This window comes from Bombus pyrosoma, linkage group LG3 (genome assembly GCF_014825855.1).
Source record: "Bombus pyrosoma isolate SC7728 linkage group LG3, ASM1482585v1, whole genome shotgun sequence".
NCBI classification, from domain to species: Eukaryota; Metazoa; Arthropoda; class Insecta; order Hymenoptera; family Apidae; genus Bombus; species Bombus pyrosoma.
The window spans coordinates 3,707,397-3,732,921 of NC_057772.1; the positions used below are offsets into that span (position 1 = coordinate 3,707,397).

General features: G+C 39.7%; 1 protein-coding gene across 1 annotated transcript in view; it reads right to left on the minus strand.

Moving 5' to 3' along the window:
• Nucleotides 1–25,525, minus strand: part of LOC122577977 — a 351,338-nt gene that overhangs the window by 7,502 nt on the left and 318,311 nt on the right. Inside the window, exons 22-25 of the mRNA XM_043749756.1 lie at nt 17,153–17,306; nt 12,539–12,602; nt 10,234–10,254; nt 1,212–1,378 (exon numbers count right to left, since the gene is read on the minus strand). Coding sequence (XP_043605691.1) covers nt 1,212–1,378; nt 10,234–10,254; nt 12,539–12,602; nt 17,153–17,306 — 406 coding nt within the window. The remainder of the gene's footprint in view (nt 1–1,211; nt 1,379–10,233; nt 10,255–12,538; nt 12,603–17,152; nt 17,307–25,525) is intronic.

Sequence of the window (25,525 nt, forward strand, 5' to 3'; positions counted from 1 at the left end):
AACATATTAAGCATCCGTTCTGTAATTGTAAATTAATCGATGCCTATTAAGGAATAAAGGATAAGCAGATAAAAGGAGATACAAACTTAGGATGTTATCTAAGGATTTTCGATAGGACTATCAAGTTTTTCGGTAGGAGTATCATCAGGTTGTTGACTTTCGACGTGTCTGCGACTCCTAAGAGCTCGACCACGACGACGAGTTCTTCTGGAAGGAATGGTCTCCGACTGTACATCTTTTTCCGTATATCTGAAGTTAGATTTGTAGAATATGATAAATATAGAATTATAATTGATACAGTCTTCTCGATTCACGAACAAATAAAAAATAAAAGCAAAATGATATCGTAAGAATCTTCGATCTCATCTGTAACATTTTATATCGAAGGGTAGGAATCCTTTAAAAAAAATAATCGACCAAAATCAGAGTCTAAAATTCTGAGAAATTAATTTCCCCATAATTGCAGCGTTAATTCCTAGCAAAACTACCCTCCCCGAAATAACCAAACGAAATCCAATGATATCACAAAAATTCCCAAAAGTCAAAGGGTTAGAATCCCTGAAAAAAATAATCAATTGAAAACCAATTACAAAAACCTCATTGAATTTCCTCGATTAGTTTCTTCGTAATCGCAGTATCAATACAACGTTAACATTGTCGAAATGATCGAAGCAAATCTCTTATATCGATAATGCTACTATCATACTATTACATTATACTATTAAATGCCTTAAAAAAACAAGTGACTAAAATCCGATTAGAAAATCCTCAAGAATTAATCTCTTTATAATTCGAGTATCGATGCAACTCTACTAAATTAAATAATCAAAGCAAATCTCTTATATCGGAATTATTAATAAAAGAAATAATAAAAAAAAAAAATCCCAATATCCGAAGATTCATGTTCCTTAAAAGGCAATCGACTAATATTCAATTAACGAAATTCCAGCTAATTCCTCCATAATTACTAGCTCCCGATAAAATTGAAAAAAAGTTCAAATCGCTTAATAATTAAACCGAATCTCTTCGTCGGTCGTGGTTGAAAAGCGCGTTTCGTCTCGAAAGAAGGAAAATAAAAAGGAGATCCCACGCGATGTCGAAGACCGTAAGGGTTATAGTATGTAGCATAAAGGAGGAAGAGAAGATAAGGAGAACAGAGCCCGAGGGATAAGGCGAAGGAGGCCTTTCGAAGGGAGTAGCGGTGCGCTTACCCCGCGACTGCGGCATATCCTGCGACCGGTTGTGCCGCAGCTGCAGCTGCGCTGTATGCGCGCGCAGCCACTGCCGTGTAGGTCGCTGCAGCTGCGTAGGTGGCCTGCTGAGCTGTCGAGAGGGGCGTCTTCAGCAACGGTGACGCTGCAGCTGCTGCTGCCGCGGCCTGAAACAGGAACCATGACCCGCCATGCAAGGCTCAAGCAAGCTCCAAGACAGACCAGACAGGATGTCCTAGCGGAGAAACGGTACTAACGCGTCCTCTTCCCGCGTTTACTTCATAAACGTCCCTGCACGCTTCGCAAATATTGGAACTCTCCATTCATAGATTGTTTATGGCCTTTACTCCTTAGGGGTTAGGCGCGAGGTAGTAGTTTTGATGAAGGAATTGTTTGATCTTTAGATTGGTTCGTGAAACAAGCGTAAAATGAAATAGGGGTAGTTGATGGTAAAGAGTGTTTAATATTAGAACCATCGGAACAATTGGATAAGATAATTTTCTATAGGAATTTTGTAGAGATTTACGATATCTTCGGGATTTTTTGGTAAAATATGTAGACATTCTTTTGCAGAAAAAATATGGATAAAAGTTTACATTTCTCCTTGCACTGAATATTTTTCCTACTGTATTCTGAATGTTGTTATGAAGATTGTTTAGATTTACGACGATGTAATTTTGAGGATTTCAATGGTTCTTTGTAAGACGCGACTAAAAGATCGCAAATAATCGAAGACATTTTAGAAAAAAAAAAAAGAAAAGAAAAACAAAGTAGCCTATGATGAAAGAGCAACGCGCTTTTAATACAAAATTTTTGTAGTCTGGAATTCAAAGGGTTGCTGTAAAATGTGTGCAACCCTGGACATAAATACGTCGGTGGATGGAATCATTCGACAACGTAATTTACGATCTCGATATATCTATGGATTCCTTGGATAATTCATGGTTTTTCTTTTGATAGGAAATTGCTTTATGTACTTTATGGTTTTCTGTACAAGGTGTGGAAGGAGTAAAGACATGTTTGTAATCTCTTTAATCACTGGAGAGTTCCATAGGTTTGCAGAGTTTTTAACAAAGTAGGGTGTTTTTACTTTTTTCTTTTTTTTAATTTCTACAACGTGCAACGACTTTTATAGATGCGTTTCTAAAGCATATGGATGAGACAGGCGTGCATCGTTCATTCACGATATTTTTTACGACGTTGTTTACGCGGCCGGGAACTTTTATTTTGAGCGCTGTTTGAACAACGAACGCTGTTTCATCCATATGCCACACGGTGCAGATAGTAAAAAGTTTCGAGCACTCAGCTAAATGTGGTTCTCGAAGCTACTGCTTTCTGTCGATCAAAGCTCAAGGAGGCGTGATTTATGTACAGAGAATGATGCGAAAATGATTACATGTTATTTACTCGTCGAAATCGATTTCCGCGATAATAACGTACCAATGTACTCTTTATCGTTTATTTAACTAATCAAAGGTCTCTTTTAAAGAGGCGGTCAAATAAATTTTTCTTTAAAGAAGAAACCAATTTTATTTTATTTTTCTCACAGGAAGAAATTAGACGTTTTATCGTACGATAATAGAATTCTAAAGGGAAAATGAAATGCCAAGAGTGATTTAGTTACGAGATGTTAACTGTCTCGGATAACTTTCGAACGCGGCGAGTATCGATGTTCACGTCGAGATTAAGACATATCCATCGAGTGTACCATTCATTCTCGGGGGAAACGCGAAATCTACGTGCATGCATCTAGAATACAAGTGTATCTTCTCTAAAGATATCTTTCTATCACGGGATTTTGCCTGTCAAAACGCTTTTACGCTATTTTCATCTCGCGTCGTCGAATAGCGACGCTCGAGCATAAGAGAATTTCTCCTCGACACGATGAAAAATATATGTAGGTTCGATACTTTGCATATTAAAAAAGAAAAGAAAATATAAAAAACGTTACTCTCATATCCGATAAAATATAGAAATACGATACAAGAATATAAAAATTTGGTTAAACTTAATTCCATGAATTCCCAAGAGAAATGGATCCTTAGAGTTCCTTTTCATGTAATATTCTGCAATTCTATTTGACGTTCGTAGCGAGAAGTGTATCCACTTCTGGTGATTTTCATGGAATTATCCATTCGACGGATTGAAGCCAGGCTTATTCCGTCACCATCTATGGGAGAGCGCTTAAGTGCACCGAAATTAAATCTCGCCTTTAGTTCTGTTCCGTTTTATTAAACTCTTTTGCCCCGCTTGTAATTCTGCGATCATATTATTCTCTTTCTTAAACGAAATCGTTAGCCGCAAGTCGAGAATTCGTCTACCGGTTCTCCCGCTAATGAAACGTGAACCATTTGCTAGATTAGGGTCTTTTAATTAACTATATGCGTTCCACGAACCTGCGACAAATTGCATATCTTCTTAGGTACACGATTTTTGATTTTCTTCTCTATAAAACATTTGTCGCTACTAAGATATTGTTATTCTTCGGTTATATATCTTCTGGTAGAATTTTTATTTTTGCCATGATATTATCTTTTTCAATTATTGCTTTCTTTAACTTATGATATTTTACGCAGTTTGTCGTTTCTTTTCTGTTTAAAAATTTGTCTCCGATTCACAAGTACGATAGCAGTAATCAAGTATGAAAATTTTCGTGACAAATTTTATAGGAGATTCGATATTCCAGGTACGAGGAAGATTTTTTAAATTAAATAGAGAATTTCTACCATACAAGGGGGAATTTAGAGCGCACCTTGCAAACCCCTTCGAGATGGAACGCTCACTTGCCAAATAAGCGAACGTTTTTCAAGACGCGATGATTAATGATGCTTTCCAAGCACGTCGTTTTCTTTCGCAACGTGTGCATCGAGCAAACTCCTCATAAATCATACATCATATGCTTTTTGTGCAATAATTGTACTTGATTTCTCCTCTCACGAGTGTCTAATTTAAGAAACGCCAACGTCATTCAATCTCTTTATACAGAAACAAAATTCATCCCGTTGAAACAAGTCCAAATTCCAAGTAATCTATCTCTCTTTTAAATACCTTAACTTTCTGCTCTCGGATCTTTAACGACAGTTCAACGAATAAATGACAAATACGATAGAAACTGAAGAAACAATGACCAGAGGAAAGAAATAGTTTTCCACGATAAAAATATCGTTAACGTTTCGTCAACATCACCTGAAATACCAGGAATAAGGTGCCCTACCTATCCTCGATCGTCGCGAAACTTTCGTTAACAATTCTCCTCTCCGGTGAACGAAGAACACCGAGTGAAAGAAGCGGAAACACGGTTTCAACGGCGCCAGCAACTCGTGGAACAGGTCGGTGCGTACTGCGATAGAAGGTCGAGGCTGGAGCGCGACAACGGAAATAAGAATCCATGGCCGACGTTCCTGTAGACGGGAAAAACTCAGGGGAAAGTTTCTGGGTCGCGGTTCATTTCCAAATGCGAGACACGTTGCTGGTTGCGCGATTTTCGACCGGGATACATCGTGGTATGTGGGTCAAGTGACTCTCGGTTGGTCTGCCCTATTCTGCACACGCTGTTTAGCCAACCGACCACTCCAACCGTGGAAATTATTTAACGTTCCTTGAAATCCTGCAACTTTATTACCTTGCTGCCTTTCACAACACACAGTCAGTGAGATTCGAAAATGGACCACCGCCACGTACATCGGCCAACAAAAGTATTTCGACATTTATGGAAATTGGAAATTTTTACGACCGTATTATATGTGCTTGATAAACATTTTGAAATTTCACTAGTTTCGTACGATGCGCATAATACATTTAGGGAATCTTCGAACGTGTACTTTTGTGAACCTATCTGTGTTCATGAAGTAAACTTGTTACACGTTAAACTTAATTCGATTAATCGAGAAAATAGTTTAATAGTGTCATTTTCATTAGCAAATAGTGACAATCCTTTGCGAAGATACTATGGTGCTGTTGATTTAGTTTATTTTTGAAGTATCGAAAGCCTAGGATCAACGTCTGACCAATGCGGGGACAATCTACTTCCACTGTTCATCGAAGTTGTGGACAATGAATTCTGATGAAATAGAAAGCCAGAACTTCGATATCTAGTACACGGTTAGAGGATTCAACGATATTGGCTTCTGAGAGAAGCTTTTGGAATATTGAAAGCCTGTAGCTGATGTCTAATCAATGTCAGTTCTGATAAAATCGAAGAACAATAGTAATAATTCTTACACAATTATAACATCCATAACATCGTCAGTTTACTGCTTGGGGAAAAAGCAACGCAAGGAGTATCTACTTCAAGCCAACGTCCAAGACGTAAATACCGAATTTTAAATAGTTAAATAATGGTGATAATTCTTCGAGAAAATTATACTATATCGCGATTTCACTCCTCTGAGAACGTGAATTTCGGAATGTCGAAAGCATAGAAACGATGCCTGACAAATACAGAGATTCTACTTTTACTTTCGAATAAAATTACGAATGCTAGAATTCGGATGAAATAGAAAGTCAGATTTTCCGTGAGAAGATTCCAGGATATTAATTTACTCCTTTGGAAACGAAATATTCAGAACGTGCGAGCCCAGCGTTGACGTCTGACCAATGCCGGGCTTATCTACTTCTACTCGAGCGACGTTAAAGTCTGAAAATTTCTTGCATCCCAAACTTCTATATTTCCATCGAGTCGAAAATATATTCAACGAGATACGAGTTGCCATCTCTGTAGAACATTTCGACACGAAACTGCTCGCGTACGATACTTAATTCCAGCGTGGTTAAAAGGTGCATCGCCGCAGGGTCAATTAACTCTCGGTTATTTTCAAGGGTGGATGCAAAGGTGGCTGGAAACCAGCGTTACAACGTTCATCGCGTAGTTGCCCGCCGATCGTTTTCCTTTTTCCATGTCCGTTTCCGTCTCCCTATTCCTCGCTGAACCTCCGTTCCGTGATACGACAAAACCGCAACGGGGATATCGCGTTTACGCCGGCCTGCTTCACGGGTCAGATGTTACGTTAACGATCTCCTCTTTTCCCGACATAACGTTTCACCGGTAGCCACGGGAACGTGTTTGGATAATTACTCCCCTTTCGTCCTATGCTCGATCCACTTTCACCGCCACGCGGGGCTGATTTTGTTTCAACTAGCTCGGAAATTGAAGTCGATGCGTCCTAATTGGTCGGAAAAATTTCGACGGCCGTGCGGAATTTCGTGCAATTTGTCCAATGCTTTGGATACCGAACAACTATATTTTCGTCCTTTGTGAAATAATTGAAACGTTAATTATCGACGTCGGTATCGACTTTCGTTGCAATTTACTTTATTAGGCTGTCTATAGATACGTAAACATTGAAAATTTAATGTAAACGAAGCTTTAAACAGCTAGAGTATTGGACAATTGCGATTGCTTTTAATTGGAACAACTGTTTTTAAAAATTCTTCATTTCGAAATTGCAGGAATCAGAACGATATTCAGTTCCCTGTCAATTCTCACAAGAAACGAATAATTGAAATATGATTATGACTATGAAAATAATGTTCTTCGTTTATCATCAGAAAAAGTTCATTATATTTTTCCAGTTCGTCGAACGGTGTGACGTTTAACGACGAAATTATAATTTAATTAATCACGGAACTAAAAGGATGGCACGTTTAAAAGTTAAAATAACTTATTATATATAAATTCTCAGAACTTCGACTCGCGCAACCGTAATTTCTAGTGCAATTGGTAGCGGTATCGACTTCTATCATAGTTTATCCCGCTAAGCTCTCCATTCTCCCAACAACAATATTAAATCCTCAATTTCTTTTTTCCACAGAATAATAATTATCGTATTTAACAGGGCAGCTTGGAAGACGGAAGCTCAGCGAAATAGCCGGAATGAAGCTGTCGGACGCACGAAATGACGCGACGTTGATTTATGAAGAGAGAAGAGGCAGGCTTCCGCGCGGACCACTGGCTCTCTTCCTGAAAAGCTCGTAAATCCTGGCCGACAACCAGGATCCCCCGTGGCCGGTTCCGTGAGGCGAATAAAGACGAACCGGTACGCCGGTGCCACCAGAAAGAAATCGAATCGTTGGCGGGGTCCCGAGCAGGAAATTAGCCACGGAAAATTCCGTGGCCGCGATTCCACGCACGCCTGTCTTTCGCAAATTTACGACGTTGCATTCTTTCGCTTCTCGATTTACTCGGTCGATCGCTCGTGCTCCATTTACATTTCATCCCGCGGAGAACCGATTTGCAACCCCCTTCCTGCTCTTTTACGTTGTCCTTTTTCTTAACCCTAACTGTTCGACGTGAAAATTGTTCGACCACCAGTTTGTTTGTACAGCCGTTGCTCCTAATCGAAGACGCGTTTTTGTTTTTGCTGCAATTTCGGTTCTACTTCATTTTTACACGAACAGCGGACGACTTTCAAGCGGACGAACAACGTCAGGCTCTCGAAATTTCTAGACCGAAATTAGAGATAAATTTCTTGAGTATACACGTTGCGGTATAATTTTGTTCTTTTACTGTGATACGAAAATTTGGGGGAATTTGAGGCACCGAATCTCAGATCTTTTCAATTTATAATTCCGATATCCGATTAAATGTTCGAAATTAGATCGAGTACATTAGATGGAGCGTACATTGGCGTGCGTTGGAAGGAACGATTCTAAAATGAATTAATGTTACAAGCTGGCTTTATCAAATAGTTCTGACAAAGTTAACCGCGATTCAAGAATCAAAACGTTTCTCCTAATGTATTTCAGGAATATAATGAGATTCTACTAATATTCTTTAGTCTAATATTCCTAAGGGAAAGAGACATGCGTCCTATGTGCACGCAAAGAAAACGTTTACGTTCAGCTCTACAAAGACACGGGGCGGTGAAATTTCCACGAGAATGTGACGATCCTTTTCAAAACTCGATCACCGATTCCAGCAAGCTACGTACGTAATGTACATGACGCGTGCGATGAACGCAACTACGATGAAACGTATCTAACGTGGAAAGTTTCTCGCTGTGAAAATCGATATGCTCGACAGAAATACTTCGATCGCTTAATAAAATCATCGGGACACGAGAATAAACAATTTAACGAACAATTATTTCTTTATCTCGCGAAATTTACTAAGGTTTCGTTCGAACAAACGGAGTCTACGTAAACAGAATTCTACAGTAGAATACTCGTTCTAATTTCTAGCAGCTGAAACACAAATCACTGTTCAGACTCTCCGTTTGAATTTGCATAAAGATTACAGTTCATGTACAATCGATACGATCGCAACTAAAGCATAAACGTTGAAACGCCAACGAAACACAACAGACGCAAGATATTAAGCTCTATCAAATTGCAAATGATCTTGCAGGATTCTCAGTCATCCCTCGAAAGCTTCGAGCTTGATATCCGTAGATGGGTTCGAACTATCGACTTGACGTTTCGAGAATCGAGTGCACGAGACGGGGCGAGGTTCGACGATGCTCGACGACGCCTCGAGTGCCTCGTCGAGCATCTCGAATTCCAGCAGTCACTACATCGACGACGGTTTCCGTCAAAAGCTTTGGAGGAACCACCCCGTTGCGCGACAACTCGGCTTCGCTAACACGTTCTCGATTAAGTCGCCGGGCAGAGAACTAATTTCAAGGGGTTGAATCTGCCGCCATGGGGTGTGTCGGTTTGTGGTGGGATGGGTGAACTCGGAGCAACTCTAAACTAGCTAAACAACTCTTTCTAAGATACTCGCCGGGTCCGCGGAGTGCTCACCAATTGCAGCCGTTGCTTGCAGCTCAGACGCGTCTCATCTTCGTATTATTAATGGAGAGGGAGGATGCAGAAACAAAGGAAATTTCAAACTTGCCAGATAATTGGCCTATTTTACGCTTCTTTTTACTTTCGCGTATATTCTGACTGGAAAGTTCGCCGCGCTTTTTCCCGTTTCAACGAAATTAATTTCTCCAGACACTTTTCTGGCTACTTAACAAGTCGATGATTACGCATACTATTGTAAAAAGTTGATTCTCCGAGTTATGAAAGTGTATCACGCTGGCGAACAAAGTTATAAGCTAATTAATTTTCAAACTAAAATTTAAAATACACGCTTGAATTCCAATTCTCGTGATTCTACAGCGCTACGCCGCCGCTTATGTAAATTATTATGTAAATTAATAAAACGTAAAATTTATTGAAGATTGCCAGTAAATGTATCTGATACTCGTATGTAGCTAGCAGCGTATGTGGAAGGGAAAAACAACGAAGGGTAAAAAAGGAAATAGCGAATCTTTGTCGATATTTCTGCATCACACTGAAGGACGATGTTAGAGCTATTCAAAAACAGTAATCGACGATTCTCTTGTGATAATCGTTGGAAGAAAGTTGCAGTTGTCGGGTCGGCGAGGAATATTTTTTCTCCGTTTGAAAATTATGATACACACATTACTTCCTATATACTCTAATATTCTTAACGTACAATATCGCGTGTATGTCTACGTAAAAGCGACAAACCCATGGAAGAGAATAAAAGTATCACTTTCTAACAATAAAGAACAGAGGGTAGGAGCAAAAGTAATAATAACGAAAAAAAGAGAAGAAAAACAAAAACTACCAATCACATGCATTACATTGATACAGAAGAAGGAGTAAGAGGGAGATATAGATATTAAACATTCGGGGAAGATGCACAGAACAGAGGGAGAAGCTTAAAGAACCGCAACGACAGAGACAGACTGTATTCATAATACTTGGGATCGTAAAACAGAAAGGAAGAGTAAAAATAAATAAATAAATAAATAAATAAATCGTTGTCTGTATTAAACGGAGAAAGTAAAGTGTGATACAGATGTGAGACGTTGGTACGACGATCGGTGAGCACTCCTGATCGGCCAGCTCCAAACGAGAGAAACCACCAAGAAGACAGGACAGGAGAGAAGAAAAAAAAAGGGGGACAAATAGTTAAACAAATAATGAAAAAAAAAAACAGGAAGAAGATAATAATAGACAAACAACGGGCGAAGAAAAATCACTCAGGGCGGACCCTTAAAATTCCTACCTCCAGAGCGGGTGCTTTAGCCTGAAACACAAACGGCAAACCTGAAAAGAAATTCCGGCCAGATTCGGGTAGATTTTAATATGGCGTCGCGTTTAACGAGGGATCGTTGTCGTTGGTGTGGTCGTTGCTTAATATTATCATTATCGTTATTATTATCGTCAGTGTGATAGAACCTAGAAACGAATCTATATATGTTCGTTTAGTGTCTGTGTGAATCGCATTTGAATGGTAAAATCGATTTCGTGTCCACGGTGTTTTGTATATTTTGATACTTCGAGTAAATGTGAAGAGAGAATGAGTGAAAAAGAAGGGGTGGAAAATGAGTGGATGGAGAGAGATCAGGCGGCAAAATGCAACAAGATGCTGCACGATCTTGCGACGCGATATGGTGCGATGATTGAATCGCAAGAGACGCTTTCCAAGGGTCTCCAAAGGGGGAAGATAAATAAAATGAGAAATATAATCTTTGTGAAATGTAAAATTTGAAAACGTCTCTTGTTAAAATACCGCGAAATAGTAATATATTTAGAGAAACAGATTTTATTACGTAAAATCGAGAATGCTGACACGTTCGACCCAGTTCACTGGCATTCCATTAGTCAAAATTTGACAGGTATTTGAGCGCGATCGATTACGTTTGAACTATTAAAAATATAGATTTTTTAAATCAAGTTTTCTGAACGTGTCAAAGTATCAACAAACGCTGTTCCCCGAAATTGCAAAAGAGCATCGATCTCACTTACTCCTCTTAACGTACAAAAAATGAACCCATCTACATTTATAAACAAAAAAGAGCATCGAAAAGGACCTGGAATATATTCGAAAATCTAATTTCTCCCGCTGTATGTCGTTGCCATATTACCAGAGCGGATTTTTGTAACGGAATGACGTCGAAACAAGAGGACAGTTGGCGAAATGAGCGCGGTGTTCGAAATTAATTTTCATCCGGCGCGGTGGCGAGCTGCAAACCGGCTGTCGAGGAAGTAAAGCTCAAAAACGATAGCTGTCGTTACCCGTTTCCTGTGTCTGCTCTTTTGCAATTCCTCGTTGCCTCCCGCTTGTTTTATAATTTTCTTTCTATCTCGTTCGAACGAGATTTACCGGTAGATTTTTCGCGTATACGGTGGAAGGCACGAAAGAGAAACGAGAGATGGTGAAAAAAAGGGAGGAATGAAAAAACCGAAAAAAAAAGAAAAGAAGAGAAGAAAAAATGGACGAACAGGCGGATGAAAAAAAGATGGACGAGAGTGACGGCAGATGAAAGAACGTAGGGACGAGATAGGGATGGCGTAATTGTTATCGGGATTCTCTGCGTTTCACGTGTGTGCAAGCCTGGCAAAACGTGTCAACTAACGTCAGCTGTTGCTTGAGGCCATTCCAGCTAAACGGGTCCGGAACAGTTGCAGACTTTAGTCAATATTCCTCTGCCTTCTTTTCTCTTTGTTCTAGTTCTCTCTCTTTCCCCCTTCTATCTTTTTCGTCTATAGTTTTGTTTCTTTTTTCTTTTTGTTCGTTTTGATGTTTGTTTTTACCCTTTCCTCGCTTTTTCTCTTTTTTTTTTTTTTTTCGTTTTTGACCGCGTCTCGTGCTCTGTTTCCGCGACACGATCGACGACGTATCGATTAAAAAAGGCAGCTTTTTTTATCGGTAACAATGAACTCTCCCTTTTGCTAGGGGATAAGAACGACCGACCGGTTCGCCATTGTCACGTGAAAACGCCGTTTCCTGGTCGATCGGTGTGGCTACAAAGGCTACTTCATTTTGGAGTGGCGAAATCATTGTCCGTGACGAATTTCCAATCGCGTCTTTGCCAATATCCGCGCAATTTGTCAATTCTTTCTGATCATTTTTCTATATCAAATTAACATTTCGATAATTCTATAGATACGAAAGTTTGCATAGAAGTTAGAAACTAATTATTGCGAACATATGGTTCGTAGTTTTAGAAAGAATAATTGCCATTTATTTACACGGAACGTGTAACCAAAGTGGAACATCGAAAAACGCTTACTAATTTGGAAGTTTCAGGTGGTTGGTTGGACCGTGTTCAATTTTATGCTTGTCGAGTAGATCGATGAAGAAAATCGATACGCAAACAACGATCAACCGGGATTCGTTTACCAATTAATTCACGATAATCTATCGGCAGCGTCTGAAAGGTGATCGATTAAGCGGGCTGACGTTTCAATCTGGCCGAGGGGCGTCGCTCGATTTAATTAAAAACTCATTCGTCGTCGTTCGCGCCCCGGAAACAGAGCACCGGCGACAATTTCCGGCGGAAAATCAGGGAAATCTCGTGTCTCACCTGTAGCCTGTAGTTGGGATCCTGTGTCGCCGCGTGTGCAGCTAGGAACGGGTCGTAATAAACGCTGCAAAATAAAAATCACCAATGTTAGTTTTGTATATGTGCACGAATTTCCACGCAACCAGCATCTTTTCGATTATTTCTCGATATTTTTCAATATGTTTTTCTTTATATTTTTCTTTCTTTTTTCTTTTTTTTGGTGCGTGTTTCGTTTTCCTTCAAAATGAAGTATAAATCGTTTGTTTCTTTTTTAAAGCTTTTAGCCCTGCCCTTCTTTTATTCAATTTATCTTTTGTTCCAACTTGTTTCAACTTCACTTAAACTTGTATCGAATTAAATTTTCCCGATTAAATTATTCGATGAAATAACAGATTTTTCTTGGAGATTTCAACGTTCGAAACGCACGCGTCTTCGTCGTTGAAAAGAGGCTGGTTGCCTTCGATTCTCTGTAAACGAAACGTTGACAAAAATTTCGTTTCCCGTGGCATTCGAAACACAATTCGAGCGTCGAGTGCTCTCGTCTTGTTAGAAGCTTCGAGTTCCACGATCGACACGATATACAGCGTCAAAGGATATGATTTAATCTTTTTTATTCGATCGAGGACCACGTTGTTCTCGCGACTCGATGAATTTTACCCATTTGACGAATGAAAGAATCGCTGCGTTCGATCAAATTGCGAAATCGAACGCGTGCCACTAGTCTCGAACTCGTCTCTTATACCTGACGTATTTGTTCGTCGAGTTATTTGATGCTCTCGTTCGATTCTCGACAATTATATCAAAACCGTTTCTCAATAGGTCACGGAATGATTTTTTTGAAATTTTGAACCGTCAAAAATCGCTGTACGCTGTAACTCAAAAATATCACGCACTTGGTTTCCTTCGGCAGGATATAATTTGATCGTAAGTTTTGGAAAAAAAGGATTTATCGATGCTCATTTTTAAAGTCTACTGTGCAATAACAAAATCGACGCTCGTGATTGTCAAAGTTTGCGGAATTATTTCGTTGTTTGGAAAGCTCGTTATCTGCAGATTGTTTAATTTTCTAAATTAGGAGTTGACGTTCTTCGTCGACTGGCACAACACGAACACCGACATTATTCCAAATAGCGAGTAAAACACAATTACACGATTTAATACGTTACTGTTAATTTTTCCAAGCAGAAGTTCAATTTATCTATTGCTAAGCTCTATCAAAGTGTCGAAATATTTATGAGCCGTGGCGTACTCATCGAAGCTTTCTTTCGAACAATCATATTTTGTGATTTTTGTTTCGAATCGAACGAGAGAACGTTCCGAGTCGATCGATTTTACGAGAGACGAAAGTTTCTCTTTCGCCATCTCCATTTTCCCGTCGATTTTATTCGTCGCCGGTTATCAGCGTGTATTCGAGCGAGGTCAACGAAAATTCATAAATCACAACCGGCGTGTTCTTCCATTAAAAACGTGTCGGTATCATCGGCGTGATCGGTGGATCGAAGAAGAGTAACGAACGATTTCAACGATTTACGAACGTACGGGAATACCACTCTTATTTATGAGTAATAAAACTGACGATTGATCGGTGGGAAAATATGGTTGCCACGCGGAAACATCGACGGCTTCGAAATTTTCCATCATCCCCTTTTATCCGGTTCGCGCCGTGCGAAATTGTTTAATTAACGAGCCATGCTATTTATCGACGCGCGAACGCGTATTTGTTCGCCTTCACCGACGGAAACTAATGAAAATTCCTTTGTCGTGAAAAATTAAGGAATCATTCTAAACGATCTATCGCTGCACGTAACTTACCCTGTTATCATTCTTTAACCGCTTAAGAATTATATTTGTTCAGGAAATTCTATAAAAGAAACATTTAATTTCTACTATCGATTTAGTAACATTTGCAAGTAATTACGATTCGATTAATTCAACTTTCCTAATTAATTATATGATAGGAATTACAACGAATCCTCGAATTACAGTGTTTCGTTCATTGTACAGTTTTTCTATTTTACGGATTTGGATTGGATTTTTATAATATCATTCACATTGTCCAATATCCTCTTGGAAAAGTATCCATTTCTTTACATTAGCTACACTGTAGCTAAAAATTTAATTAATACATGCAATTGACGTTCCGGAAGAAAAATAACATTATCAGAGGCAGTATGATAAGAAAATGTCGCGTATCTAAATTTCTTCAAATTAATATATCCTTAAGCGATCAATTGTTAAAATCCTCCATAAATCTCATACTTCGTTTCCATTTCAACATCGAGATTATCAACGCTATAAAAGTTTCTCTATCAACCGCACCGAGTTCACGATGATCACGTTTATCCGTTCGAGGCTTCCTTCAACCTCTGATAATTCCTTCTTGCAAACAAGTTCCTTTCAAGCAAGTTTCTTTGCAAACCTCCTTCTCCACTATCCACCGATCGTATTTTCACGTTTACAAGAAAAAAACGCTTCGTTATCGCGTAATATTGGTTTATCTACGTTGACTAAAAGGCTTTCTAAAGTGCATTCTATAGAAGGTTCTCTCTGGGGAAAAGAAAATTGCGATTGGCCTGGTGGAAAGGTTACATCGGTGCATGCAGGATGATTTAGACAAGCAGACTATAACGAGCGAGACACATGCAAGAGGACTGATCGCAGTGGGTAACCAGAAGAGCGGGCTGGATTTCGATGACACTCGATGATCCGCGGCGACAAATTGGCAGAATTTCTGTACGGTCGTCGGTCGACGCGCAAAACTCGATCGGCTGTTGAACGAAGTGTGAATTTCCACGTGAAACTACGGCGTCGACGTGGCCGGCTGTTGCGTTCGAGAGAGGAACGTGATTTAGGTACGAAGAAATCCGGGTCAGTAACTCGGATATTCCTTATTCGCCAGTCTCGTTAAAAAATATTTCATCCGACGAGGAACTCAGGAAAATCTAATTAAACAGCTCTGTTGCAAAGTGCTTTTGCTATATCGTGTATCTTGTATTTATAGGACGGTTTGTAATTTTATTTCGAGATCCTGAATTTTAACCCGTCAGCTTGTCTAAAACTCCAAGACCAGACATCTCGTTTCATGTTTGTTAATATTCAAATTTGTCAAACTAATTGTAATATATAATACATGTTTTAAAGATTACTTGTAATTTCATTCTGAAGTCGCGTATTAGAAAAGATGATTTGTCATTCAAGTTACTAAGCCAATTTCCAGCAAAAAAGATATATTTTTTATTGAAAGATATGTATCCGTAGAAATCTGATAGTTTAATATGGCATTTTATTAATTTTTGATTCCAGAAACGTATTATAGAAATTTGCAAACATATTTTAGAAACGAGTCGGTTAATAAGTTAAGTTTATTCATTTTCTATCTGTGTTGTAATTAAGATTGAAAAATCTTTTAATTTGAAGAAAAATTCTCTTCTGAGAAACTTGCGAAAACCCTTTACTATTTCATTAAACGTCCGATATGTAAGGATATTCGTATCATCGACAATGTTAACGATTTTAAAGTGACACGATGGATAGTTTGCTCGACGACAGTTGACAACTACGCTATCCATTCTAAAACAACATTGTCAGAAACGAGCTGGCTAGAACTACAACTACCACGAACTTCGTACAACGAATATCACCATCCTTTGTGCCAGAACAAGCACTTGAACGACTTCTTCTGTACTCTGAACACCTCGTGAACTATACGATCTCCCATTCACGGACTTAAACAGTGTATCTCTTAAACTTTCTCACGTAACTGTTCCAACTTACAAACTTTGCCGCTCCAATTAAAGCTTGTGTGTGTGCCAAGACCCCAGACATGCCTCGAACCCAGTGAACTTTGCTACTTTGTTACAGAGCTGTTCGTGTACTAAAACTTCGTCTTACTCTTTAACGTTATCCCCTCTATATTCAATAATCGCCAGACTAAATATACGAGGCCGTTTTATAAATAACATGCATTTTCTGATCATAGAAAAATTGGGGAAAATACAGGGCACTGATTAATTCATTGAGAAGCATAATTCGTCGAGCAGAGAAATTTATGCGCAACAATTACACGAACACGGTGTTACTAGGAATTACACGTTGTTTCGTTAAGATACAAAGAAACGTGTATTCTAACGAATTATTAAATTTTCTATTCCCTCTTGTCTTACGATTTGAATTAATTTTACGTTCGCCTCTCGGAGAAGCAACATTCGTTACCGAAATGTTAGATTTCAGCTTCTCGCGCAAATTAATCTTTTCCCATAACCAACCATAATTGAACCGATATAATTTAAACATAAATTCATTTTTACCTGTAATAAAATTACAACGAGTAAAATCTACTTCGGGAATCGCGCATATTTTTCTACCTTCCATGCATTTTTATATACGAGTACCTTTAAAATCTACAAAAATCCCTGCTTCAACGATATAATTTATATTTTCAATTACACGCGACCTCCCAATCTCTTTTTCATTTAAACTGAAAACCTCGAAATTCCGCCATTTGATAGATCACGGATCCAGCAACTCCGCTGATTAAAAGTTACCCGCTGCGGCTTCGAAATACCAAAAGTACCGTTGAATTGCCATCGTTGGTTGGCGCGTCGAGGACGGCGCAGAACGTCGGAATCTACTTACGCAGGTGCGAAGGGATGCAGAGCCGTGGCCGCAGCCGCGGCTGCGAGCGGCCCCGGGTTTCTGGCAAGAGCCAACGCCGCTGCACTGGTCGGGAAGGCTGCTCTCGCAGCGCCCACTCTTCCTCGTTGGATGGCAACTCCTCTCAGCGCCGCTGCTGTAACAACACACACAAACGCACATGCCAATGCTTGCCTACCTTCTCGTAGCGCTTTTACAGCGTCGGTTAGCGTTTCCGCTGCCGGCCAAAATCGCTTCGCTGGCTCTTCTCTTTCTCTACTTTCTTCGACGTTCATCGATATTCTCCTTTTTTCTTTTCTTTTTTTTTTGGAGATAAATCGTTGACAAACCAAGGACGACGACGAGACGAGATTAGACGAATTTCGGGGAGTTGAACGGGCTCAGGGATACTTTCGACCACGGAGGAAGGCTTGGAAAATCTTGGAAACGCTAGCGCTCGTTGCACCAAAGAAGGCGATTCCTTTGAAATTCCCATGGAAATTCGGTGCAAGTTAACCAGACGTTTGAAAATTGATTTCTTTGCGGGAAACTATCGTAACGACCTACCGATTTGTTCGGTTTCAGTCATTCAAATATCTATTTCAGCATCGAGTGCTCGAGCGACAAGCGGAATCGCACGTTTGAAGGGAAGATCAAAACGACGAATCGATGAATGAATTAAAAGAATAATCAAAGATCATGCAAGCACGGAGATCCGAATCTCGTGATGTACGGTCGGATGTACCTGATTTCGGCAAGAAGAAGGACCGACGTTATTCGTTTTCCTCCGAGAAACGACGATGCGGAGATTCGGATTTTCTCATAAATAGTTGGCTGCAGCGTTACCGATCCAGTCGAACAGAGTCTAAGAAAAGTAGCCAATATCTGGAGAAAAGGGATGTTGGAAAATCAACTGCGTCTAAGTATAGTCCATCAGCTGCAGCTGATGAAAATCGACGCATGGAAATTGCTTCTACGTCTGTAGATACTTCTCAGACCGTGAAACTTTCCAAACCTACTATAAACATCGATCGGATAACACCTAAGGAAGATGACACACCTGCGAGTGCAGTAAAATTTTCTCTACCGCAGGAACGGCAGAAAGCTCCAAGACTCAGAAATATTTGCAGTAAATGCAAAAGATTTTGCGGGAGACCCGTGTGCCAACTCACGTTGGTTATATTTTTCTGCGTTCTGTTGCCGCGTGTCTTCATGTACTTTGCCGTTTTCCTCCTGGGCAAGTTCAGGAAGAAGAGGAAATTTCTTTCTTCGGGGGAAAACTTGAAAGCGTAGATGTCGTTGGAACGCAGATGAGTCCAAAAGACGAAGATATCGAATAAACTAAATACCAAAGATTTGCGTGGAGTGTTGGAAGTTACGCAGAACGTGCACGTGAATTCCGTAAGGTTAAGAAGAGTTTCTGAATGTGCACCAGGAATCTACATCTTTCCAAGATGGATGATATCCTCGAATGAAATAGTTTAGACGAATGTTTGGGCAAAATTGCCTATGGCCAAAATTTTGACTGAAGCAAAGTTCAACGAACCTCTTTGGAACATCTCATGGCGCTTGAAAATACACGTGTCCGTCATTCGTGTTCAACGAACCAGGCAAAGAATGACATGTAATTCCATTCCAACAACTCTTAAGAAACCATAGAGTCGAAATAGATCTCGACACGAGTGTAGATTACAAGACAGAAATCGACTGAAAAATTTCGATAACAACGCTTCTACACAGTTTGTTTGAACCTTTCGGAAGAACGGATATTTTAGATAGGAAGATAAAATCCGGCTGATCAGCCACGAAGAACTGATATTTTAGATAGGAAGATAAAATCCGGCTGATCAGCCACGAATTCCGATAGAGCAGAGTGGTAAATCGTCATTGACGATTCTTTCGTGAAAGGTGGCAGAGAACGAGCGGAGCTTTCAATGTAACGATCAAAGGCGAGAAATTTGGTCGACTGTTGGAGCGACAATTAGGATGAAATCGGGTGTTCGTGGAGCTCGTTCCGTTGATGGAACTCTTGGAAGACGACGGTTCTTTCGGCGCCCGGAAATGCTTGCATCGGCGGCGTATCCGGCCTCGATTGATCGCAGACAGACTCTCTCGGTCCTTTGATCCGGACAGTGAAGCAATAAAAACTGATGTTTCTTGCCTACCTTTTGTCCGAGCTGTCACCGTGTGTGCGTGTGCCTCAACTAAGTCGTTGTCTTTAGACTTCAGCGTCGGTCCACGTTCAACTTCCGCCTCGAAGAGATCAAGGAGCGTTTATGCGACTCGCGTCTTTTGTTTCTTTTCCTCCCTCACTTTTATCGTACGATCTTTTTTTGCTTTTCCGTCACAAAGTTCAGAGAGAAGGAAAAGCGACTTGTAAAGCAAAGTGTATCAGTAAGCGTTCAGTTAATGTAATTTAGTCCGTTTAACGAAGTAAAGTTTCCTTCTCCGTCGTTCGGCCAACTTTCTTCAGCTATTAATCCAGATATGCCTGTTAATTAAGATTCTGATAGCAAGACAATTCCTTTTTATTTCCAGATTTTTGCCAACACTCGCGTTTCACGGAATATCTTTTGCTTGTTAAGCTCGGTTGCAACGATCAACTAACCATCGATATCAATAAGAATATAAGAATTTACTTAACACGTTCAATTTAAATAACAAATAGAGATTTTAAATATTCGGTAGAAGAAAATGATATTATTATAATTATTATAAAATAGAATATTTATTATTTTTGTAAAATAGTATGAAGCAAAAATTCATTTATATCTGGATCAATTACAGAAAAGAATCTAATTTTTTTCTTCAAATATCCATACTGATACGAACGTTCGAAATTTTTGACAATATTTAACAATTTTCCCGGGGGTTTTTCCAAGCTTACTTGCTCCTTCTCTTTCGATCGAGCGCTCCTCTCTCTCTTCAAGAAACAGAGGTCTCCGTGGGGATTAGTACAAAAGAGAGAAAATTATTGGCGCAGCTGGTTACAGGCTAGAAAACTTGATACAACGAGCAACAAGTAAAACATCAACAATCAACAACAACAACGGAATAAGTATTAAACAATCAACTACCGTGCAAGTGTCGCACGTGTGGTTAGCGCGAGTACAAAAACGGAAGTTAAAAACCAGAGCCGCTTATTCGACTGGATGGTTACAGAAGCCAGACCTGACATCCGGTCGCTATTTAGTACAATACAAAACTTGGGGTGTGCGTCAAGAAAACAAGACTAAGAGCGTGATGCATTTTACAGCAGGCACATTCCAAAAACACATTGGTAAGATCGTGAGAGTTAAACAAGAGAATAAATCGAACATCGCAACGAATCGATCTGTGGCCTGGCGAATGTCCTTTCAAAACCATTTTCTCGAAACATCTTCCATTTCTTTCGACTTAATAAAATTTACCTATGTTTGCGAAAATTGAATTGAACTCTAATTGAATTTTTTAATCATTACGTACTAAAGGAATTTCCAGGTAGAAATTCAAAATTCGTTGGCCTATCATCATCGGCTTTCATAGTGACGTGTATGTACTCCAATTAACGATAATTAATTAATGGGTTAACGACCGGATAGCGGTTGGGGTTGGTACTGATGAACATGAGCCGTGGCAAGCTGGATATTCAATAACGTGATCGCGAAACATCCAAAAATGTGGAGAATTCAATTTCCCGAACGTTATTCCGTGCAAATAAAAACCAATCGATCCGAACAAAATAAAAATATGCACGAAGAAAGCGGAACGAGAAAGATTCGTGCACGTTTATCGAATAGTTTCTCAAGACGAACGACTCGAAGTAAGGCTAAGATCTCCGTTAAACGAATATGAATTCTGATAGAAATTCTGTACATGTAAGATTTATAATTAATATTGTAAATTTTATGAGGAATATATGTCTTGATAAAAATTCTAATAGAAATTCTATCGGAGATCAAAGATTCGAAATAGGCCAACGACGTTTCGACACGTTGCGAAACAAATGCAAAGAGAATTAAAGGGGTTGGGAAAACAAAAAAAAAAAAAAAAAAAACAAAGCGAAAAAAAAGGAGAGAAAATACACAATCCACGTTGGACCACAGATCGATAATCGTCGCGTATGTAACGTCGCCCTAAATGGCGTGTGGGGTTCGCTAATTACGTGAAAGAAACATCGATAATGTGTGCCCCAGAGAGAAGAAGGTTGCTGAGGAAGGGCGTAACGGTGTAGAATGGAAAAAAAAGAAGAGAAAAGGGGGTGGAGAAAGAAAGAAAGAAACGGTGGTGCTCGACGAATAGTCGTGGCGAGAATGCAACAGCACCGTCGCTTCCGATGTATTCTTCCCGTTCTCGTTGTTTCGTTCTTCGAACTCGAAGATCCTCTCGACGCTGCGTATCGTGTATTTCGTGTCGTCTTTTCTTTTTTTGTCACAAAGGAAACGCATCTGTTATTGTCTGTGTGCATTGTACGACCAGGGTAAATGGAGTAAATGAGTGAGAGTTGACGCGTCGAAGAAAAAAACAGATCGGAGGAAAAGCAGGATAATACGGAGGAGAAGCTTCGATAAATTTTGCCAAAAGAGATTGCCTCTTAAATCGACACGAAGAACATTGATTTCTTGCAAAGTATTCTTCGTCGAGCGGATGGAACGATGGCCAAATTGTGTTACGAATGGTAGCACGAAACAGAAGCTAAAACAAAGGTAGATACGCAATTTGCGGAAACGCGAGATCGTTCAATTATCCGGAAATACGCGGTAGGCATCGCGGTGTCGGGTTCCCGTGCAATTCAAAGAGTAGTCTTTTTAATTAATTCGTTTTAATCGCACCCTGCTAATCTGCTTCATCGATTACACGGCCATTGCACGATCGCTGTTAATTAAGTCAGCCTACTAGAACGCTGACTAATTCGACCGCTTGTTCTCCGCAGAGGGAATCTTTTTGGAAAATCGACATTCGACGAGAATATCACCGATGGTCATCCTCGATTTCGAAGAAATTACGTCCATTTGCAGTTGTTCGACGGAGGCAATCTCTCAACTAACGAGGTTTTGTGGTTCGTCGAGGGAAAAGATGTCTCTTAATTTCGTTTAATCGACGAATTCCAAATGTTGAGGAATAAAAAGAAGAGGAAAAGATCTATCCAAGCAAGAAATAAATCGCGAATATTTGCGCGTTAATGGAAAATAGAAAATATACAAAAATATAAATTTACATAAACATTCGCGATCTACGAACGAGCGTAAAATCTACGCTTCCTTTCGCGAAGAAAAATTGCAAAAATTCCCACCGCGACATGCTCGTTCGAGATCTGTCGACCTTGCTTCGGCTCGTCATCGCGACGATAATAACGTCCAAAGTTTCCTGTACCGATGGCATCGATCAGACGACGACAAAAGAGACGCTCGTTCCCCTTGACATCGGCGCGTTTCTGAAAATTCCGAAGCCGAGGAATCGTGACGATGGAGAAACCGGGTTAGCGGAACAAAGAATAAGAAAAGGATGGAACGTCGGGGAATAAGTGACGTGCTGGTGTGTGGTTTCGTTGAATCTCGCGTCGCTTCCGGGCTGGATTATTAGAAGTCTCTCTGTACCTTCGTCTCGCCGCCGCCCTGGGTGCAAGGACGAGCGGTGCAGCTGCAGGGGATGGGGTCACCGCGGCTGCGGCGACTGCTGCAGCTGCAGCTGCCGATGGCGCCGCCGCCCCAAGCCAGCTCCACGGCATGGCCGGCAACCTGTATCCTGTTTTTGTCAGAAACTGTTAGTTCGTTGCATCGTCGTACCATTATTCTCGCGATTATAGGCTACATCACGTCCCGATCAATCCCTATTTGCCACTGTGGATCTTTGTTTCTTAAACTTGTCCGTTAAATTGCCTTCAAAAGTCAGACAAAAAGTACCATTTATACACAGGCTCGCGAAAGTATTCGATCACTGGTAAACGTTTTTCACGAACACGTTTTGTATACAAAGATTTTGAAATTTCATTAGTAAGATCGTGTCGGCAATGTTTGAAATAAATCTGAAAATGTATATTTAACGTTTATACATTCAAGATGACCGAGATCAGATACACGCTGTATACTAATTCTTTTACTAAACGTACGTGTCCAATAGATATCTGGCGATTTCTTTATACACTTTCGATATAATCACGGCAATCGTGTTTCATCGCAGTGCTAATGAAATTTCAAAATGCTTTATGTAACGCATACAACACGAACATAAGAGTTTTCTATTGTAAATGCTCGAATACTTTTACGAGTCAGTATAACTCGCGATACGTGAGTATATACGGTATACATGAGCATATACACGTGTAATATAGAAGTGTAATCGATAATCTATTATTGTTTCATAATTTATTATTATTAAGAATATATTATTCTATAGATGATTTAGCGTTAATTATGTCGATTCGAGTTTGAACTGACTACTCTCTGTATTACAGTGCATGTGATTTGTTATAGAGGGAGCATAGTAATTGGACGTCGACGATAATATATATTGATTGGTAGGGCGTTTCCGGAACAATTTAATACGTCTGATTGGTTATTGCTTGGGATTATGTTCATACCTGTGGTGGCTCGATATTCTGAGTATCTGCATTAATGTTTCAGGGTGTTCCCCGTTTTATTAGGAGTTTATTGGAAAGTTGGATCCACGGTGCCGATTAGGGGTTGAAAATGGCAGCTTGTCGTTAAAGTGTCTCTCTGTTTCATTAATGCGCGTATTATTGTCCGTGACACGGAAATACCATTTTGGAAATGTTTGGTCGAATGATCGATAACCTTCGATACTCTGCGCGACCCCCACGGACAACAAACACGCGATCTGATGAATTAATTGACATTTGCAGTTTTACAATTATGGCATTCTCGGTGTCAGTTAGCGAGTATGTTTCTATTAGAACGTTATCTCATTTTTAGTTATCTCATATTTGCTTCTTCTCGTCTCATCCTTCTGTCTTTTGTTTCCTCCTCATTTCGCGAGAAAATAATTCGATTAGCGAACCTGTTCGATCCTATTTTATAATTCCATTCCGATCACACGAGATCGATCGTTATCTTTATTTTTCCCCTGATAAAATCAACGGTAAATTTAATGAAAACATCAATCAGCGAGTGACGCCGATTCGAAGAACTGTTTCTGTAGGAAATTTAAATAAATTCCACCTTATCTCTCTCTTATTTTCCTATCCAGATCGAACTAATCTCCTACCAATTACAATAAAACAGAATTTTATCTTTCACCTAAATCAGGAAGTAGCAATGATATCGAAGATAAGCTGATACGGAAGACAAGCTGATATCGAATACAAGAAACTGATACATGCAAAATATTTTTCTTTCCTTAAAGATATATTTAAGCTCTGAATCAATCCTGGTTCGTGAGCAACTCGGAATTGTCCGCAATATTTCTTACCTAAACCAAGATTACTAATAACAGAGACCAAAAATCCTAATAAATTGCAGTTAAGTTATCAGGAAGAATTTAACCTTGCTGCGATTCCTACGATCGAGTTATAAGCTTGAACGATAGTGATTACACACGATATCGTTATCGTCGAATTGCAGAATGGCCACGAGAAAGGGGGTTTCACCGACAAAAGGAATTCAACACCGTCCCCACGAATCGTCCAGGCGAATTACAGAAGCGTGGGTAACGCGAGAAACGGCATAATCAAATATCGGAACAGATTAACACCATCGCGAAACCGCGTATTCAAATTTCATGCAGATCTCCGTGTCACTGCGGTCTGCGTTTCGCAACCGGCAGTTGCGATTCGTTAGGAACAACGTTTCGATATGGATTTATTAAATTCTAGGTATTCTCGTTTAATTACGAATTTTCTGCCGGATCATTGTCGTTCTTCCCACTGTATATTGTGCCATCATTTTCGCGTGCCTTACGTGACTCTATGTTCTCGAGTATTTAGCGAGAAATCGTTTATTGCAAGGAATTTCCGAAATTTTTCTCAAGCTTATAAATTTCCAGAATCTTTTCTTAGTATCTTAGAAACGCGATTCTTCTTCATTCTTTATTCCAAATCGTGCATCGTGATTCTATTTCTTACATTTTCAAAATATTTGCTAATTAGGAGGAACCATAAACGAGCAACATCACGAAGAATACACGATGTTCGTGTCGTGACATTTTCTATAAATCTAGATTTAAAACTCAAGGTATTATAAAAGTTGTTAGAAACAAATTGAGAATTTCAAAAACGTTGAAACAATGTTCTACCTCGTCTAGATAATCTTCCGAAACGCAGACTATTTGGAAAGTGACCGTAAGTAGCTTCGTTTTAATTAATTTTTTAATTCTAGCGAGGATAATTCTAAAATAATGAAACGCTGTGAAAATGCGCTGAATCACGTGGAAATAGCTTTA